The 16818-nt window shown below is 39.0% G+C and overlaps 1 protein-coding gene across 5 annotated transcripts; it reads left to right on the plus strand.

Annotated features, from left to right (window-relative positions):
* The first annotated feature begins 744 nt into the window (after nucleotides 1-744).
* On the plus strand, nucleotides 745-15322 carry LOC113113740 (CXXC-type zinc finger protein 5). Of its 5 annotated transcripts, none has more exons than XM_026280188.1 (3): nucleotides 745-984; nucleotides 5534-6560; nucleotides 13638-15322. In XM_026280188.1, the coding sequence occupies exons 2-3, from the start codon at nucleotides 5736-5738 to the stop codon at nucleotides 13680-13682; spliced, it is 870 nt and encodes a 289-aa protein (XP_026135973.1). In that variant the 5' UTR covers nucleotides 745-984; nucleotides 5534-5735; the 3' UTR covers nucleotides 13683-15322. The 5 variants fall into 5 exon arrangements, with proteins under 5 accessions (XP_026135973.1, XP_026135975.1, XP_026135974.1 ...); XM_026280190.1 differs by lacking the exon at nucleotides 745-984 and adding an exon at nucleotides 1569-2048 and having other exon boundaries at nucleotides 5534-6568; nucleotides 13641-15322; XM_026280189.1 differs by lacking the exon at nucleotides 745-984 and adding an exon at nucleotides 1569-2048 and having other exon boundaries at nucleotides 13641-15322.
* The last annotated feature ends 1496 nt before the right edge of the window (nucleotides 15323-16818 follow it).

Genomic DNA, 16818 nt, shown 5'->3' on the forward strand with positions numbered 1-16818 from the left:
AATTTATGTATTAATTATATAAAACATTTGAGGTACTTTCAAGTGTGTATAATATGATATGTGAAAATGATATTCACGTACTGTGGTATACACCAAATTATCAAAGTACCATGTTTTTGGACTCAGCTATGAAATAATACCATGGTATTCGTTTAAATATATAATTTTGAGTGCCATTCCCTAAAAAAAGTACTGTAGCTGTACCATGGTATGAGTTCCACCAGCTATATTATACTTCCAAGAATACAGTGGTATTACCATGGTACTGTTTTGTTGGTGTTTCATACAATATTGTATTTTAATATAGTAATATAAGTATGATATGAGACCATGTTTTAGGAAACTACCGTGGTATTTATTAAAAGTAGCCTATTTATAAGTGCCTTGAAGAGACATGTAGTCTAAAAACCATGGTATATTAATCTGTTCATACAGTACTACCATGGTATAGCCTACACAACATCTTGTAAGTGAAAACCTTTCCCCATACGCTTAGAGTAGCTATAGTTCAGCCTTTTGTGAATACAGATGAATGAAAAAGAAAGAAAAAAAAACAAGATGGGAAGTAAAGCCGTAAAATAGTGTCACTTTACTCAAGCCTAAACTTTCCCGTCAATGCAATTGTGGAGGACTGTATCACGCAGCCCCCTCAAACCCGCAGCCAGCAGCAGCGCCGCGCTGATCGATCCGCATTGATCGTCCCTGACGAGCTGCTCCACTTTCCAGCCAATGCACGCTCGCCCGCCTGCGACTGGGAAGAAGCCCGAAACGGAGGAAAATTTCTGCCGCCCTGGCGGTGTCACTTCCCCACACTTCAGCTGGCCGCCTGCCAGACACACAGGACGCTCACAAGAGGTGGAGTGGACTCCAAGCGACCAGGAGGAGCGTCTGCGAGCGACTGGACGGACGGACAAATGGACCCACAGCACAACGGCTCCTCGGTCACAGAGGAGTCACCAAACACGGAGAAACACGACGACTTTGGTAACGAGTCCAGTCCCTCTGATTTCTACACAGAAATTAATGACTCTATGTACGCTGACTGTTTCAGAAACTGAAATTAATGTATTTTAGGGGTAGTTTATGGGCGTATTACATTCATTAAAAAATGAACTATTAATTAAGCTATTATTTATTCAAATAATTAATTTAAAATTATAATTCATATATAAACAAAATTCAGTTGCATTAAGTTGCTTTGAAATTAATTAGGCTAGTTATAAAACAGATAATAAAAAGTTAATATAATAAAACTAAGAAAAATAAAGTGTTGATTTTAAACGCATTCATAAAAATACATGAATTATATTAAAATACGAAAAACGAATGTTTGATTTAATTTGTTGATTTAATAATTAATGCATAAATGATTAATAATATGGATTAAATATTAATTTGTATTTAAATATTCTACAAACAATAAAGAATTATAAAAATACATCAACAACAATAATAATTGTTGTTATTATTATTTAGTTTTTATGAACGTGCATTTATTATTTACAATTTCCATTTTATTTTCATTAACAGAGCAGCCAACGGGGTTATATTTCAAATGAGTGAATGGTGGAGCCTTGTTTTGTATATTAAAATATCAATCAGCCCCAAGTTCCTGGAAAGCGTGAATGTGGAAAAGTTCTGATATAATAAATCAATCCCGAGCGAAGCTAACAGCCATTAAGAATGGAGTCAACATTGGGCTGCGTGTCCAGCCCTCGCAAAACTATACTTCATTCATTATTCCGCTCTCACGTGCACAGAGAGACAGACAGCCTCACCGCAGACAGCCCTCGCGCTCATCCACACCTCTTTAAGGTTTATTTATTTTTTCCCCGACGGAAAGTCCACTTCGGTTTTTGTGTGAAGCTCCAAAAATCTATGAAATGTGTTTGCATGTTCTTCTCCGGGCGCGAGGATGTGGAGGTGGGATAGAGAGACGCGAGAGGCTGGAGGAGCGCACGCGCTCGCTCTCGGACAAAGTGCGTTCTGCGTGTATCTGCCGGTGTTTGGGCTTTATTGAAGGAAACAACGAGAAGAATTCACTTCGGGTGAGCATTAGCTATCGTTTTCCTCTTTTACCTTTTATTCTCTCTCTCTCTCTCTCTCTTTTATATAAATCTCCGCAGCGCGTGAGAGCACCGGACCGCTCGGACAGTCGGAACGCTCCCCTCGGCTCACGAGCGGCGCGAATGAAAAGACGCCTGTGTTTGCAAATATGCAGATACCATATGTTTATCAAAGAGAGGCCAATGAGACTTTGTTGAGGACTGTTCAAAGTTACGATGACACCCAGCCAAGACGAATAAGTTGGCAGTGAAATAACAAGGGAATGTGCTTAACCAACGCGACGTGTTGGCGCATACCGCGCGCTGTCACCATAGACACATCGGTCGAGATGAGACAAAAGGGATTTTGTTTTACTTTCTAAATGATCGGCGTTACATCTGCTTGACAATTTGCCCATATGCATTAGATGCATTCGTGCAACTTTGCCACGCGTAACCAAATAGGCGCACGGAATAGTTGCATTTACGGGTAGCCTGTTTGTTTGTTTGTTGTTTGGCTGTAAAAAATAATATTGTGACATTTTCTGTTTTTATTTGTTTGTCTGGATTAAAATATGATGGATTTACCGAGCGGGAACGTCGGAATTATTCAGAATTCCTCTTGGAGAGAGGTATGAATGCAAGTTATATGTGCTGTTTATTATTAATCCATTATGAGTAACATGCAAACTTTTTTGTGTGTGGCGCATTTGCATTCATATTCTTTAAATATATAACCTGAATAATCCAGTTCTGTGTTTGGGATTGATCTGGGAAGGGTTTAATTGGGGTGATTGTGTGACAGAACATGTAGATCTTGATAAGCAGGTCATCTTGTTTAGCCACAGTTGGGCTATTTGTGCAGGTTTGGCTATTGTTCCCTGGTGATGTCCAGACCTCTCTACGTTGCGCTATTGTCCCTCTGGCTCGCCGCAATACTGGACACAGCAATTTCCATGTGCATGTGAGCCTCGTATGTTTGACATGCATTAGACATCAGGAAATTGCTGAATGGTCATTTTAACTGTTGCTAGGAACTTATTTATCTGTAAGCTGGGTAAATAATTTACTGAAACCCTCAGTAGATGCAGCTTTTGTCCTGGTTTACCTCCAGGTGAGGGCTACCTCTCTCCAGTAAGTTTTGATGTGACTCCTTGATGTGGATGTGATGTAATTGTAATTGATATGGTCGTGTTTTGCTAACGGATAGAGTGCTATGTAAAAGTGTTTTGGCAGATAACTTACAGTAAAAGCCTGCCTTACATGGTTTTAATCAGGTCAGATATATTATTTAATGTAACTGAATTAACCTTTAGACAATATGATTAACCAATTATTGGAAATTATTATTATTATTATTATTATTTAGATTAGCAAAAAATAGCCTAACGGAATGACCAGGGATAGTTAGCAATGTGTTGAATATGTTTATTTTTGAATAGACAAGAACTTTATTACAAAAAAAAAAAGAAGAAAAAAAACCAGCTAAGTTTCCTCTGTTGTCAGCTGATATTATCATCATTATTGTGACAGCATGCTCCTGTATTGTTGTCTCACTATGGGGTAGGTTGTCACAATCAAATCTACCATTAAATAACAAAAGTCACACAGTAAAACAATTATGAATCCAAAATTAGTGAAAAATCAAAATGGAAATGTTCAGCAGTATTAAACCATTGTTTAGCCAACACGACTATAAGTTATACCATTTAAAACGTGACAATTTACACCAACCCATTTTTTATGAAAATATATTTAACTAGATATTTGAAACCAACATTTAACACCTTATAGTTACTGAGACAACTTCCCTGTGTGATAACCAGCTCAACTCTCCCTTACATGCATTATTTATTTATTCATTCATTCATGCATGCATGTTAGTATGAATGAATGGCCAGTTACCAAATCTTCATGGGCAGTCAGTCACAACCTAAACTATTTTTCTCTCTAATTATTACCAATAATATGATCTACTGTGGCTTGTCAGTTAATTGAAATGTTAAGTCGTTGATGAGCGTGTGTACGTGCGTCAGTGCGGCTGAGCTTGCACCTAGACATCCTGATTTCACTGTCGGCTCACCCCAGGGGCTTTGCGCTTGAGCTCACGATTCCGGTTTCGTGATAGAACAGACCGCCTGTGGACCCTGATAGACGTCTCTCACTGAAGGGGAATTGCTGTCACAAGGAACGGGCTTTTGCACGTAAAGGTTATGAAATATAACAATTTAACAGACTCAAACCGTCCAATTCAATATCCACACAAAATCTTCTCTCTTTTTTTGCCATGAGCATCACAGTCGGTTTCAGTTCCTTGGATGAACACCGAACAAAGTTTCATTGTCACTAATCAGATATTTAGGACAAATGTTATGTATGAAACATAAATGTTGGCTAAGGAATCAAAATGGGTCAGATGAGGCCACAGCGAGCAATAAACTATTTGTCACCCTGAACTTGTGCTTATTTCAGCAGGGGAAAACAATAAATAAATAAAATGGGATTTGTTTATAGGCATGATTATGTCGGAAGAATTAGATATGTTAAAATGGTTTTTAGCAGTTAGGGATGAAGTGTGATGCTGTACCGTGAGGAATCACACAGATATTCATTTTGCGGATGATGGGTGAGGTCGGTGTAATGTGTTATACATGTTCTTTAGGTTTGGATATACACTACTGATTGATAGTTCGGAATAATTTTTCGTAACACTTTATTTTAAGGTGTCCTTGTTAAACGTTATATGTACTTATTATTAAATAACAATAAATTATGCATAATTACATGTAAGTAACCCTAAATCAAACCTTAATCTTAACCCTAACCATATAGAAAAAAAAAGTTTTATAGTGGTCTCCTATGCTCACCAAAGCTGAATTTATTTAATCAAGAATACAGTAAAAACAGATATATTTTGAAATATTATTACAAATCATAAGAATTGTTTTCTATTTTAGTATATTTTAAAATTATATTTATTCTGTGATAGCAAAGCTGAATTTTCAGCATCATTACTCCAGTCTTCAGTATCACATGATCCTTCAGAAATTAATATGCTTATTTGATAATCAAGAAATATTTCTGAAAACAGCTGCTGCTTAATATTTTTGTGGAAACTAATGAACTACCTTTCAAAAGTTTGTGGTTGATAAAAAAAATAACAAAAGATTTGTATTTCAAGATCTTTTGAATGTTTTATTAATCAAAAGATTCAGAGACAAACATACAGGAAAATAGTTTTCAACACTGATAATATTAAGACCCATTAAGAACAATTTAACAAAAATAATAATTGAGCACCTAATCAGAATCATGTCTGTATAACACTGAGAATGGACATTTCAGCTTTGCATCACAGAAACAAATAACATTTTGAAATATATTAAAATAGAAAACAGTAATTTCAGAATTATTCCTCTTTGCATGTATCATACATCTATTCAAACCACTCTGGCTTTAACCTCTATGTGCATTATCTTCCCTTCTAGGACTCTCAGGCCTTAGTGAACGGATCCGTGAGATGTTCTTGAGACTTGACTAGTGTGGACCGCCGCTTCAGTGGTCTGACTTTCCAGCTGTGTATGCGTCAATCTCATCTTGGCTTCGGTCTTTGTAGGAACTTTGCAACTCTATCTCTGGTTCATCGTCAACTCCCTGATCTCCCTCTCCCTCCCCCTCACGCCGTGGCCCATGTCTGCCAGCGGAGGGTCCATGGAGGGAAGTCGAGCAATAGAGGAAGAGGAGGCGCAGGACAGCTGCTGCGGGGACGAAGACTCATCCCCGGTGGTGGAAAGGAGAAACCGCAGCGGCATCATCAGCGCTCCACTCAGCAAAAGCCTGAAGCGATCACGAGCTCTTTCGCAGTACATTGCAACCTGCTCAGCTGCCGCTGTGGCCAGTGTCGCAAATGCTAACAGACTTGCCCAGAGCCCCATGGTGGCACCGGGAGTCAAAGCTCACCCTACTGCCAGCCAGCACAGGTCACAAATCGGGTATGCCAAACTGGACCGGGGTGCGTTAGTCTCCGGCCTTCTGGACTCTCCGAGCGGCCTGCATCTTGCCCAGGCCGCCGAGCTCCTGCGACGGGCGGGGATGCTGCTTCCTGTCAGTGACCCATCCAGTGTCAGTGTGGGCGGGGACATGGAGACTGTCTCGGCTTCTGATTCGCTGGGCAGTGTGATGGACTTCCCGTTGCTTGGCAATGGCGGAGTGGGTGTGAGTTTTCCATATCACCCAGGGCTGTTCATAATGACGCCAGCAGGAGTGTTCCTCGCCGATGGGGCACTCTCTCACATGACGGGCGCGTCGGAACACCAGCAGACACAGAGCGAGATTTCCTCGGCCATCAGTGCCAACGGGAAGAAAAAGCGGAAGCGATGCGGCCTGTGTCCACCCTGCCGACGCAGGATTAACTGCGAACAATGCAGCAGTTGCCGCAACCGCAAAACCGGCCATCAGATCTGCAAGTTCCGCAAGTGCGAAGAGCTCAAAAAGAAACCTGCTGGTGGGCTGGAGGTAAGATGGTGAGCAATGCATAGTAAATTCATAAATATTATCACTGAATGCTAGCCAGATGCAAGATAGCATCATCTGCATGGGCACCACAGCATAATGCTTGTGCTAAATCAGTAGGCTACACTTCTGATTTGTTGTGCTGTGATGCTCATGCAGGTGGTGCATGCAGGTGGTGCAAGTTTGCATAATTTCTTGATTCTCATCCCTCATCTCCTTATTGTTTCCTGTTTGCTCTACTAATCCTTTGGATAAAAGCAGCAAAAGTTGAAAATAAAAGTTGTGAAATACTAGAAGAGAAAATTTCTTTTTGAATAATTATCAGCTTTGGAACCAGTTTTGTGTTCAGTGCAATCCTTTACGTAATGGATGGAAAATTATGGATTTACTTAAGTTTTTTATATATATATTTTTTTAAATAACAGATTTCACTATAATTTAATGTGTTATTTTAGTGCAGTTAAATGAAAGAAGAAAAATAAGACTATAAAACTGTAAACACTGTAAAAATCATGAGCTCTGACACATATGTCAAATTTCTTTTGTAAAAATCATGAGCTCTGACACATATGTCAAATCTTTAAGAAAGTATTTTCTACCTTCTGAAAAATGTACACTACTATTTAAATGTTTGAGGTCTTCTTTAGAAGAAATTAAAACTATATTTAGCGTGAATGCATTAAATTGATTTAAAGTGACAGTAAAGGCTTCATTTTTTAATAATTAACTTTTAAACATGCTGTTCTTTCCACAAAAAATATTAAGTAATAATGATTACAGCAATGATGCTGAAAATTTAGCTTTGCATCACTGGGATCAATTACATAAAAAATATATTAAGGTAGAAAGCAGTTTTTATTTTGTTTTTGTTTTTTCGTGACAATAATTCACAATATTGCCTTTAAAAAAAAAAGCAGACTTGTTGAGAATAAGAGACTTCAAAAAGAAAACATTATGATCTGTACAGTACATGACTTCTTAATCTTTTATGTTTGCCACAATGGCTTTACATTTTTCAGCATATATTGTGATTAATTCAGTTAATTAATCAGTGTATTTTGTAATTAATTTGATTAAAATGTTTAATCAATTGACAAGCCCTACTTTTTACAAACATTCCACATAGAAATTAATGCTGCTTGTGTTTCATAAATCTTTCGCATAGGAACATTACTCATCCTGACGAATGGCAAGCTGAATGCAGTTTCCCATCTCTCATGCAGCGTAACTTGAGATGTTTCTGCCTTGTTTACAAGCAGGTTCAGGTGTGGGAAAATTAGCTCTGAGTCTGTGCTGATGCAAGCTAGTTAGGGTCTAACTTTGTGAGAGTGGTGTCATGGTAAGATTGGTCTAGTTGGTTGCTTATTTTTTTCTTGCAAGGAAAATGTTAAGGCATCATGCTGTTCCACAGCTAAGGTTCCCCTTCACTGTTTGCTATGATGAGATGATTCAGAGTTTCAGCTATCACATTTAATGAATTTGAATGAATGTGATGAATATAAAATGTTGAAATAACACCATGTTCCAACCAGGCACAACGCACAAGTTTCCAGCATTAAAGTGTTCTGTCTTTACTCAAAGTACTGAATGTGGAACTTTGGACCAATGAGATGTCATAGTGGGCGGGGCTACACAACATATCAAGACAATAGAATATGGTGCTTTCAAGTCATGTCAGAAAGATTGTATTTACAAACTCAGTGAACATGTCAGTGAGAAAACATGTCTCACACAATGTATGCAGCATCTTTATTAATGGTAAATTCCTTTTTAATTATACATTTTAATTACAATTAATTGTAATGCATTTTTATATAATTTTTATATATAATAAATCAAACAAACAAAAAACATTGATCACTGCCTTGCTGTGACCGAAGTGATTTGAACACACTTGACATCATGATTACAAATTTCCCAGGAGGACTTGAACACTCCAAAGCCATTTATAAAGCTGACTTTGGAAATAGCATTCTAGCATTACATTTCGAAATGGAAAACTATCAAACTATTTACTGAAAACTGTAGACATTATTTCACAATAAACAGTTAAAGGGTTAGTCCAAAAAGGAAAATTATGTCATTAATAACTCACCCTCATGTTGTTCCAAACCCGTGAGACCTCTGTTTATCTTTGGAACACAGTTTAAGATATTTTAAATTTAGTCCGAGAGCTCTCAGTCCCTGTGTGTATGGTATACTGTCCATGTCCAGAAAGCTAATAAAAACATCATCAAAGTAGTCCATGTGACATCAGAGGGTCAGTTAGAATATTTTGAAGCATTGAAAATACATTTTGGTCCAAAAGTATCAAAAACTACGACTTTATTCGGCATTGTCTTCTCTTCCGGGTCTGTTGTGAGTGCGTTTACTGCAGTGTAGTGATATCCGGTTCGCGAACAAATCACTCGATGTAACCGGATCTTCTTGAACCAGTTCACCAGATCGAACTGAATAGTTTTAAACAGTTCGCGTCTCCAATACGCATTAATCAACTAATGACTTAAGCTGTTAACTTTTTTAATGTGGCTGACACTCCCTCTGAGTTAAAACAAACCAATATCCCGGAGTAATTCATTTACTCAAACACAAACACTGACTGAACTGCTGTGAAGAGAGAACTGAAGATGAACACTGAGCGAACCAGATAACGAACGAAAGATTGACTCGTTCTCGACATTAATGACATAATTTTAATATATGGGTGAACTAATCCTTTAAAAAAGTAGTAAGATAAACAGTTGTCACATTGCATATAACTGGAAATAAAAAGGTAATTTTGTCTTTTTAATTAAATTTATGATTAAAAAAAAAGTTCCTTCACACTTGATATAGAAGGTCAAGTACATTGCATTGTGGGATGCTATAATCTGTACTTTAATAGGTGTAGTATTGTAGGAAACTGTACTTAGTATACATACTATATACTAAATGGCCCCGCCCACGAGAGAAATCTAATTTTCTCAAAATCCTGCTCCTTATTTCTGTATGCTAAATATTAAATAGGTTCTGATATTGTTGCATGCGACCATGTTTTTTACTTAATGCTGCAAACTTGTTCTGAATGTTTCAGGCAACGTTAACAAAAATAATTTGTAAATGTACACGTGGGGCCTTTCATACATGTTGTGAGACTGTTTTTTGCCGCATGGCAGTTTTTATTTGTGAATATGAGTTTGTCTTTATGCATGTTCACGTACATGCATGTGCATGTGTGCGTCTCTGTGTGCGTGTGGCAGCCTAGCTCATATGGTCCATCTGGCCTTTGCGTCTGTCATCTGGAGGGCCAGGTGTCAATGTGTCCCAGAACCCCTCTCTTTCTTGTCCTCCAGAGGCCCTGAACCGCATGTGTGTGTTTGTCTATTTGTGTGTATAGCGTTGCAGGAAAAGGCAAACACAGGCCTGGTTTATATCATTATGAACTTCGTGTGTTTGAGAGGGGTTGTGTTTAAGTGCATGTACTGACCACTGACCAGGTTTCTTTGAGAATTACAGCAGTGAGGAGGCAGAGATTGAGGTATTGGTGTGCACCAGAGCTTAGAGGGCTCAGTTTGTGTGTATTCGTGTTTATGGGTCTCTATGAAGTCTAAGCCTCAAAAAACATGCAGTTTGTGCATACAAATGTTTCTAGCTGTTTTCATTCTTTGTAGAATTCGTAATATATAATGTAAAACAAATATGTTGCCACAAGGGCAATAGAGCATTAGCATAAATCTGTAGTGAGTTATCAGGTCAACTACTGTCATGGCTGGCAACAGTTTCAAGATAATCTCACTAAACAATTTAAAGTTAGTCAAACTGGACCAATGTTTATTAATAGGTAATTCTTAAGAGGTCATTCATACAGATTTATTTATTTTTTTACATGGGAATCAGGGCAAAAAAAGAAGCATTTTTAAAGCTACTCTGTAAAACACACAAACACACTCAACGTCCAAGAGTCTGCGTTTGAACATTCATGAGTAAATACTTAAACTAATAACAAAACATACTTACAGTATTTCCACATAGTGACGTAGACGTGGGGGCGTGTTTGAATGAGCCATTTTAGGGGTGTGTGGCAGAGTCTTAACTCTGATAAAGAATATCTCTTTGGATTTGAGACTTTGCAACTTTACAGATCTTCTTTATGCACCAAGAGCTTGTAACACTCCAAAGAGAAAGGACAAATTTAAATCGCTCCATATGACCCCTTTAACAAAATTTAGTAAGCATAATAAAACCGTTTTACCTTTGCACTAAATCACTATGATCAGACTTTGTTAACTTATATTTTACAAGTCGTTGGGATGGATTTCCTGGGAAACTACATACTTTTGTCATTCTCCTGTGGTTATTTTTTGTCATATTTATAAATAAATAAGTTCAGGCTTCTACTATATGCAGTGGAAGTAGCTTGAATCTACAACAAAGTTGAATCCGGGACCAAAACGAGTTTGCAAGCTGAAAGTCAAAGCAATAATATCCGTAATAAAACATGAATCAACATCGCTGTGCACTTGGTTCACAAAGCAATGTTTGTTAGTAACATTGCCATCTCTTTAAACCATTTTCTATTTTGGTTTGTTTGCCTATATGGACAATATATTTTGCCTGAATAGGAATATATAGGCCTATATTTTTCCCATACTGATAAGGTGATCATCTGTAACCATGAGCACAGTGGAGCGTCAAACCCATCAGATTAATCCATGCAGAGCTGAAGCACAACTCAGATAATGACCAAGATAATGTTTCTCTGTAAGTTAGTAGGTTTGTGCTTCCAAATTGCTGAAGGGCCAAAAGTTATACTGTGTAGCTTTAATCTCAGTGTCACATTTTAGAATGCTGTGTTATGCGCAAGTGCTTTGGGACAGTGTGCTTGTGATGCATTTGCATACTCGTGTAGTGTATACTTTTTGCCTAAAACCCTTTTTACATGCTCAGTGATTGTCCCTGCATGTTGCTAGTTCCTGGTTGGTCACTAGCTGGTGTTGAGTTCTTGTAGCTCTAACAGTAGACCATGGCACTAGCAGCATCAAGGTCATTGGTTCAATTCTCAGGGAATGCATGAACTGTTATCATGTGTGTCTTGAATGCAATGTAAATCGCACTGGATAAAAGCAACTGCCTAGTTTATAAATGTAAATGCAATTACCCTAATAACACATATTAGCATCACTACCATTAAGATGACATTTCATGATGTCATTTAATCAGTTTTTTTAGTTCTAAAAATGAATATTCTGGAGAAAGCAAATGCAGAAAATTGCATATATTTCTGTGTGTGTGTGTGTATTGTGTGCTTTTTATTGACAGTGGGGTTGGTCTGGTTGAATAAAGCATAGAGAACTTATAGAGTTTAAAGAGCCGTTATTGACAGGTCACAGTCAGTGGTGCGAGGGTCTATTGACTTCTTGATGCACGTTTGTGTGTATGTGTGTGTTTGGGATGGATAGATGTGTTTTCATACATAGGGCACTTTTATGTGTTTTGAGCCAGGTTAGGCGTGTTTTTTTGTGTGAATCCCATTAGATTTCTGGCCATTGATCTTAACTTGCATGCCATTGCTTGAAAATTTTGTTGATGTGTGTGGAGTCCATGATGACACATCTCACTGCGTCCGTGTGGCAGCCAGTATCTCGGAAAGTCCCTGATATAGCTGGAAGCAGAAGGAGATTGAGTGGGCGGGGCCTTAGACATTGCCCGCCAGGCCCCACCCCTTCCTCATGTAGAGGAATCTCAGTCTCACAGCCGGACGGCTAAAGTATTTTAGGAACAGCGTGTGTGTCGGTGTCTGTGTGACAGAGACAAAAACAGGCAGACACACAATATATCAACATATACCTGTTTACATTTACATACATATACTCTTTGGACACTTTGGTGGCGTTTGCTTAAGCACATATCACTGTTAATATTGCTCATACTGTTTGTGCTACAGACATATCTGTTGTCTTAAATCAAGACTTTTTGAGTGAAAAACATATAAAAATGCTAGCAAGTCCTTTGCACTCCACAGCAACACCCTAGTAACTACCCATAACCCTAACCTAACCCTAACTCTAACCCTTGATAAATTGAAATAATTAGAATTGCATTAAAATAATAATAATAATAATTTGTTTTATTATTATTATTGCTGTTGATGTTTTATTTTGTATTACAATAGTCGTTTAATTATTATTGTCAAAAATCTGAAATAAACAATAATTATGACTGCAGAAATGATTTAGTTGTTGTGTTAAAAAGTGTAAATAAAACAGAAATCAGAGCTGTTTATAGATTAAAATCAACGGTATTAGTCTCTGCCAGTTAAAAAAAATTCTGTGTAAAGTTTATGGTGCTCTTGATCCTCTATTCTTACTGCCATTCTTGTGTATTGTTTATGTGTTTGAACGTGATGTAGAGATTAGATGATGGGTAAAAAATAGCCTTCTAAATTAATCTGGTGAGTGTTTGTGTGTGAGTGTGTGGCTGTCCATGCACTCATGCTCTGTCTGATTGGCCATGTGCATGGGCCGACAGCCCATCTGTGTTGGCTTGTCTATGGGGTCGATGAGGGAAAAGGGGGTCTGGATGCGTGTGTGTGCGCATACAAACGCCAAAGCCCTGTCAGAGAGTAATGAGAGAGTGAGAGCGTGTGTTTGGGAAACAGAGAGAGGGACTAGGTCATGTAAGGTGAAATCATTGCCTGTGCATGTTACTTCATGATGAAGGGAACGCTCCCCTCCCTCTTTTTCTCCCTCGGTCCTTCGTTCTTTCGTTCTGGACGTCTTCCCAGGAAACGCTGCCGTTGTCTCCACTCTCCCAAAGTCCCACAGCCATAGACTACCCCTGCCCAGTCCCAAAGCAAGCTGGGAAAAAATCTGCCATTTGCACCACTGCGGTATTTCAGCCCTTAACGGTCTTAGCAAGTCTGGCTACGCAGAAAGAGAGGGATTTGAGACGTAAAATGAAAAAGGTCTGGAGATGAGGCTTGAGAATCCAGTTTAGTGAGACATTTCCCATTTTCTTACTGCTCCATTGTTTGTGTTTATGTTATATTATCAATGACTCACAGTGTTTTCTTTTCTTGTTTCCTTCCTCTGTCTTTCCAAGAAGGTGATGCTGCCAACCGGAGCTCCTTTCCGATGGTTTCCGTAGGGCAGCTGGACCCTCCTCCCATGACTTCCATCCCATAATGAAGGACTCCCAATGGACAGCGACGCCACTCCCACTAGGAAAGCTGTGGCACTTGTAAACACTGGGTGCAAACAAACAAATAAAACAAATGAAGAGTGGAATGAAAGCACTATTTGAGAATGAACATGTCCTGAACCAAAAATAAACAGTGAATGGCAGAATGTCATTCCATTTTTCTTTTTTCCTGTGTTCCATTTTGGAACCATCTGAGTTCTACTTCGGAATCTTGCCCTTTATTGGATGCTCTGGAACTATTAACCGCCAAATGGAAAACGGACAATCATTTTTATTTGTGTGTTTAGTGGTTTTGTTTGTCCATGTGTGGAGAAATGCCGCAATTTTGTTTAGAGAATGTAATCCCAAGGCTCTGTTTTTAAGCTTGTGATAATTAAGGAGCACTATTGTAATTTAGCACAGTGGTTCTTACCGACTGCCTCAATGTTACGATTGCCTTTTTATGTTGGGGTTGGGGGGGGGGTTGTTTTTTTGATTTTTTCATTCAAGTTTTCAAGTTGCTCAATATTTGATACAAAGATAAACATTAAAAACACTCTAATGTAGCATCCCTTACTACAGACATGCCTGAAAGGTCCTTTTGGGTTTGATGTTCTGTTTATTTGTTTTTAAATGCTGTAGGCCTGCTGATATTGGATGGAAGGCGAAGCTGATGGAACTACACTATGTAGACCAGCTATGCGTAAGACCTGCCTCTTTTTTCTTGTAGCCTCTTGGAATTGGTCAGATGGGAGACAGCAGACCAGGACCTCCAAAATTCAGGAAATTATTGATGTTTAATGATACTATTTCTACGATTAGAATCTTTAATTGCTGAATTGCCCTAAGACCTGATCTCCAGTACTCCTTTAAGTCCTTTTCACATGGTTTGCATCATTGAACATGTACAATTGTTGTTCTATGATGCTTAAAATTTATACTGTTTCAACTTAAACTCCATTTGTCATTGAGTTTTCATAATATAGACAAGGATTACCAGACAAAACCCCATTGTGACACCTTGAGCTGTTTGACACAACATCTGTCTAAAGCATTATGAGGAAACTTTCATAAACTCTTGTTCGACAAGTGATTTCCTTTCTGTTTTAAGCCTACAAACATGTTAGCACTTTCATTTTCATTGTGAATGGTTCTCTGGTTTCTTTCTGCCCAGCAACCATGTAAACTCACCCTTCTGTAAGCTATCTGTAACGCTTTGCACATGAGCGTCAAAGCGCGAGATGCTTTTGTTGAGACACGCATTGACGCTATTCATGTGAAAGGGGCTTAAGGGCATCCACGTAACATGGACACCAAGATGTATAAGTGATTTTTTTTTTTTTAGATGTAATTGTCGTTTTGGTGTTTTTTCCCTTCTTCTTCATGCTTGAATCCTACTAAACAGGTTCGCCCCAATACTGATCTAGATTGAGTGAAATGCACAATACCAAAATGATTTCAAGTCAAAATCCAACAGCACGCCGTTCCCATGCCATATGGGGCCAAAATTAACGGTCTGCGTAAATGAATGCATGTATATGTGTCCAAAGCCAACCATTCTGAGGTCTTGGCAGTTCTCAATTTAATAAAAAGGTGCAAACCAAACATTTCTATAGTCGTTGTCAAAATATATGTCAATTCAAGTCAAAACCACTTAATGAATGATTACAACTTGACTTGAGCTTCAGTAATGATGCTCTTTGAAACATGCTTATTTGATATTTTGGTTTCATTTTGGGTTTGCGTTCACAAAGAAAGTCATGGACGGAGGAAGTCATGTGAGGTGAAATCAATGAGCACTCATAATTTTCTTCTGACTGAACCGAGTGTGAGAGTGAGTGTGTGTTTGTGTTGTGGGTGGGTTAAACCAGTGAACTGAGCGTGATATTTTTGTCCGTGGTGTAGGAGTGAATGAGAGTGTGAAAGCTTTTTTTCTCTCTGCAGGCCGCGTCTGTCTGTCTCACTCCTCGTGGCCATCAATCCGATGAGAGTGAGCGAGCCAGAGGGCCGCATGGGGAGAGAGCAAACGCAGTGTGTGGGGGGGTTGCCTAGAGAGGGGGCCAAGCATGTTTTGTTCTCCTCCAGGTGTACGGCCATCAGAAACGATTTGAACGCCGCCCTACCCCACATGCAACATCAAATCTGTATATCCCAGCAAATCAGATTCTTTAGCATGCAATTTAGGGTGCATGTGCACATTTGAAATGATGGCCCACGATCACAGAGCGGGTGAGGGACGCTGCAAAGGCTCCTTCAGTCTTATCAACATCACCCAGACCCTTCTGTGCTCACGTCTGCAGCTCTGTCCAAAACACACACATTTGCAGCTAGGGCGCCTGCTCTGGCCTCTCACTCAAGCGACGGGGCGCGTGTTGAGAGAGAGCGCGGTAACCAGGGCGATGGTTGATAAGATATTCGCTCCCCCACGGTTCATTCGTTCCAGGGGAACAGGAGCACGGCGCTACTATGGTAACGGCAGAGCGAGATGTTGCGCTATAATTGGTGCAGTGCTGCGAGCAGCATAGCGGCACTTCCAGGTGCGCGTGTCAGCGCGCAGAAGCCACGATATTACACTCCCGCTGGGAGACGGCGGAAAAGCACAACGTGTCCGGTTCTCATCTCCTCTATCCTCCTCCTCCTACTCCCCTATGTTGCTCTGTCCTCTTTATTTTAGTCACAAAATAATATCAGCAGGCTTGAGGTTGTTTAAACAGTATTCATAATTTTACCAATAACCAAGTTATTGAGGAAGGTCTTTTAAACGTAGCCTAACGGGGAAAAGCGTACCATTTTAAAATTCATATAAGTAAAACATAAGAGTAAACATTTTTTCCCCCTTTGAAATAGGACTATTCATAACATTTTAAACTTTTTAATTATCCTAAGCCTCCTTTACAGTCAATTTTAGAGCACAATTAAACTGTAGTGTATTTAAAAAAATCTTCTTCAAAAAGAAAGACGGACCGAGTCAGTCAGACCGAGTCCCTAAACACACTTGCAGCCAATCAGCAGTAAGGGGCGCGTCTTGTAATGATAAAAGAGAGTGCTTAATTATTTTTGATGCACAGGATGGATAGTAAATAGACTATAGATAGAAAGATGG

This window comes from Carassius auratus, chromosome 14 (assembly GCF_003368295.1).
Source record: "Carassius auratus strain Wakin chromosome 14, ASM336829v1, whole genome shotgun sequence".
NCBI lineage: Eukaryota > Metazoa > Chordata > Actinopteri > Cypriniformes > Cyprinidae > Carassius > Carassius auratus.

What these genes read in the sequence shown, in the direction of transcription:
- LOC113113740 (XM_026280188.1), top strand. Translation starts at nt 5,736, where the DNA reads ATGTCTGCCAGCGGAGGGTCCATGGAGGGAAGTCGAGCAATAGAGGAA. An exon ending in AACCTGCTGGTGGGCTGGAG is followed by an intron (nt 6,561 to 13,637) that starts GTAAGATGGTGA and finishes TGTCTTTCCAAG; the next exon opens with AAGGTGATGCTGCCAACCGG.